The following is a 4,205-nucleotide window of genomic DNA, read 5'->3' on the forward strand; positions in this document are numbered from 1 at the left end:
GAGCCAGATGCTGCCATCAGAAGAGCCACATCTGGCTCGCGAGCCATAGGTTCCCGACCCCCGGTCTAAGGGTACGTGCCCATGATCAGGCCTCAGAGGTCTCCTCCGCAGGAGAATGCAGCTGCTCGTGACCATGATCAGGGTTCGGGGCGCGGTGGTCTCCTCGCTGTGTGTTCCCTACAGAGGACGATTGCGACTCCACAGCAAAGAATTGACATGCTTGCGGCTCGGTCAGTTTTCGCTGCGGGAAAACCCAAGCACAGTGGGCATTAGATTTCTATAAATCCATCCATTGTGCTTGTACTGTACAATGCAGGGTTTTAGACACAGCAAAAACACGCTACATCCAAAACGATGCAAACACTGATCGTGGGCACGAACCCTAATGTGTATAGAGGCAGACAAAGTGTCAGTGACCTCACTTTCCGGAGCAGACGCTGTTATCTACCCCGTATAATACCAGAACGCACAGATCATAGACACATTCATGGGAAAATACAGACAATTAAGATTTAGATTTACTTTAAAAATTCAAAATTTACAAAACAAATTTAAAACATTTCAGTTTTCAGGATTTTTTTTACATATCTAAAAGTGCATTTAAAGCTGTTTTGTAAATATATAACTCTTTCTGTAGGATCTGGGGACGGTGCACCCCCCTATCCATAGACACTTTGTATGAGCAGGTGCCCAGGTGACTGTAATAAGCGGTATATATTATATGACTGTCTGCAGCGTTACTGCTGGAGACTGAAGCACTACACGGCATCCTCTGGAATCAATGATGCTGGAGATAATAGTGGGGTCCCATAGTCACCCCCCAATACCTTAAGTTTTAAAGTGGTTTTCAGGGATATCAGAATTCTTAGTATAAATCATCATCATAAAAGATCACCAAAAATATAACACCGCAGGTGCATAATTCCTATAGATTGAGAATTATAGAATGTCTCCCCGTCCTCCTGACAATTTTTGCGCATCTTTCCTCGGACGGCTGCATTGTGCCGCTCCTCTCTTATGCCTCTTGGAAATGAACAAACTGACAACTGGGTTTTACTATTCCTCCGCTTAAGAATGCTACCTCCCAGCTGTATTTACAGGAGGAGTAACAGAGGAATGGTAACTCTAGCTATTGCTGTATTTACAGGAGGAGTAACAGAGGAATGGTAACTCCAGCTGTCTATTGCTGTATTTACAGGAGGAGTAACAGAGGAATGGTAAAACACAAGCTCCAAAGTCATAATTTCATGGGAGATACAAGTATTTACTAAAACAGACCAGCTCATGATTAAAATCACCGTACAGCCCTCGATACAAATTTCCGTTACTTTGTACCCCTTATTTTGGGAATGGCGGGTGCACATTATTCTGATATATTAAAGGCACATTTGGTAAAAAAGTGTAAAGTCAGGTAAAAGGTGTGAGGCTTTAGTCTTCAATCCCAGGACAGGTGCCACTTTCTACGGATTCCACGGGGGAAAACGGGAAGAACCACGTGAGAAATGCGGCTCCACACCCCGCTCAGTTTGTCCACATCCATTTCGTTGTGCGCGCTGACTTCCGAGCTTGCAAACCGCTCCCACAGAAAGTCCTTCACCTTCTCTTCTACCTCTGGGAACGAAAGGTCCGTGTCCAGCGACTGCTCTTCCAGGAGCACAGTGAGCACCAGAGCCACGTTTTTGAAGGCGGCATTTTCGTGATCACAGTATTTGTAGAGGATGAGTAAGGATCCGGACGGCAATGTTTCTAGGCGGTACAATACGGCTGCCCGACTATGGGACTGAAATCCTGCGCTTAGTTTTTCATCGATCCTCATTTTGCTGGTGGCACTATCAGAGTCGGCCTCATCCGGTCCATAGACCAGTACCCACTCGGCACGCCGGGCATCGGCGTAGGCCTTGGCCAGACGTTTGCTCACACACAGTAGAGTCTTCTCCCCGTCCCGGGCGGCGGTGAGGATTATTATGGAAGGTGTGCTTGGATCAGACGTGTTGAGGTGTTTCTGTAGTAGCTTTTCACTTCTAAACCACAAACCTTCGTTCTGCCCAGGAAAATCCTTCTTGAGATTTGCAAATTCTTTGAAAAAAATTTCGAGAGCGTTGTCACGGTGGACTGGGCGATCTTTCTGGGTCAGGAGAGAATATACTGAAGCCACAACCAATGCAAGAACTATACAACCACCTAAAGGGGAGAGACGATGGGACACGTTAGTATGACCGGAACAACACGCATCCATGTTATAGAAATAATCAAAGCCCTAACTGGTGAACATTAACGTGAACCTGTCAGGTCCAATATGCACCCAGAACCACGAGCAGTTCTGTGTACATATTGCTAATCCCTGCATCTGGCAGCATAGATAAAGAGATCGTTACAAAAAGTATTTCTAAAGATCCTTTATGATATGCTAATGAGCGCAGGGACTAGTCACAAGGGTGTTAGTTCCTGCGCTCATTCCGCCCACAGGGGCGTGCTAGCATGCTATTCAATGCCCATTGCCATCAGCGGTGATGCACGTACCTGTGTCCACTGTCAACGCTTCAGCACACCGGACTAAAGCCTGCTTTACACGCTGCAATGTATCTTACAATGTGTCGGCGGGGTCACGTCGTAAGTGACGCACATCCGGCATCGTAAGGTACATTGCAGTGTGTGACACCTACATGCGATTGAACGGTAAAACGTTCATCGCATACACATCGTACCTGTCTCTAGAATTGCACGTTAGATTGTTCATCGTACCCGGGGTAGCGCACATCACAGTGTGTGACACCCCGGGAACGATGAACAGATCTTACCTGCGTCCTGTGGCTCCCGGCCCACAATGCGTAAGGAAGGAGGTGGGCGGGATGTTTACGTCCCGCTTAGCTCCGCCCCTCTGCTTCTATTGGCTGGCTGCTGTGTGAAGTCACTGTGACGCCGAACATCACTCCCACTCCAGGAAGTGGACGTTCGCCGCCCACAGCGAGCTCGTATGGACGGGTAAGTATGTGTGACGAGGGTTACTCATATGTGCGGCACGTTCAACAAATTGAACGTGCCACACATACGATGGGGGCGTTGCAAATCGCATACGAAATCGTATGCGAAATTGCAAGATGTAAAGCAGGCTTTAGGGTCAGTGCGCAAGATCAGAATGCCTCGCACTACCGGTCATGCCGAGATGCGTACACCCGGCTTCATATTGCGCTTCAGAGAAGTCTAGTGTGCATGACCAGAAGTGCCGGGACTTCTGATCATGCGCACTGACCCTAGGTGCAGCGTTCTGAAGCGGTGATAGCGGACACAGGTACGCGCATCACGGCTGATGATGCTGGTCAATGGGCATTGGATAGCATCTTAGTATGCCCCAGTATGAGTCCTAACATGCTAAGAGGGCGGAATGAGCGCAAGAACTAACGCCCTTGTGACTAGTCCCTGTGCTCATTAGCATATCATAAAGGATCTTTAGAAATACTTTTTATAAAGATCTCTTTATCTATGCTAGTATATACAGGGATTAGCAATATAGACCCAGAACTGCTCGTGGTGCTGGGTGCATATTGCACCCGACAGGTTCCCTTTAATGTTTTTAAAAGGAACTTAAAAGGGGTTCTCCAGCGCAGTTCAGTGTCACATCTGGAGGGGAGCGTCACAGATGGTGTTGCACTGGCAGATGCCAATAGGTGAGGACAACTGCAACGGTCTTATTTAGGATGGTGGTGCTGCCGACATCCAGCTATGAAAGAGAGTAGTGGCAGAAAAACCTTTTGAACCCCGACTTCCTCACTAATAAAAGTGGTGTTACACCCCTGAATGTGAGAGCAACTGCAGCAATCGACTGATCACTGTGGCCCGGCCTGCCAATAACCGATTATGCCAGGGAAAAGGCATTTCAGGGAAGGTGTGTCAGGGCTTATTCACACACTGCATTTGTGATGCAGAAAAAAGTCCTGCAAATCTGCCGCATGTCAATTCCTTCAGAGTTTTTGCAGCATCTTTCATCCATTCTTATAAATGGGGGGGAAAAAAAAAATGTAAGAAAAAGTGTGTGTGTGTATATATGTGTGTGTGTATATATATATATTATATATATATATATATACACACACACACACACACACACACATATATTTTTTAGGAGCGTTTTTGCTGCCAACAGAAAAAGTTGCTGCAAACGCCCAATGTGTGCGCATAGGCTTACGTTCATCTAAAAGGCCATCTCC

The 4,205-nt window shown here is 46.9% G+C and overlaps 1 protein-coding gene across 4 annotated transcripts in view; it reads right to left on the minus strand.

The window, feature by feature from the left end:
• Positions 1-516: 516 nt before the first annotated feature.
• LOC142249021 (uncharacterized) overlaps positions 517-4,205 on the minus strand; it is a 21,577-nt gene continuing 17,888 nt past the window's right edge. For all 4 annotated transcript variants that reach the window (XM_075320576.1, XM_075320575.1, XM_075320577.1 and 1 more), the window contains one exon: positions 517-2,181. In XM_075320576.1, the coding sequence (XP_075176691.1) occupies positions 1,436-2,181 (746 nt within the window). In that variant the 3' untranslated portion in view covers positions 517-1,435. The remainder of the gene's footprint in view (positions 2,182-4,205) is intronic.

Source organism: Anomaloglossus baeobatrachus, chromosome 8, assembly GCF_048569485.1.
Source record: "Anomaloglossus baeobatrachus isolate aAnoBae1 chromosome 8, aAnoBae1.hap1, whole genome shotgun sequence".
Lineage (NCBI taxonomy): Eukaryota > Metazoa > Chordata > Amphibia > Anura > Aromobatidae > Anomaloglossus > Anomaloglossus baeobatrachus.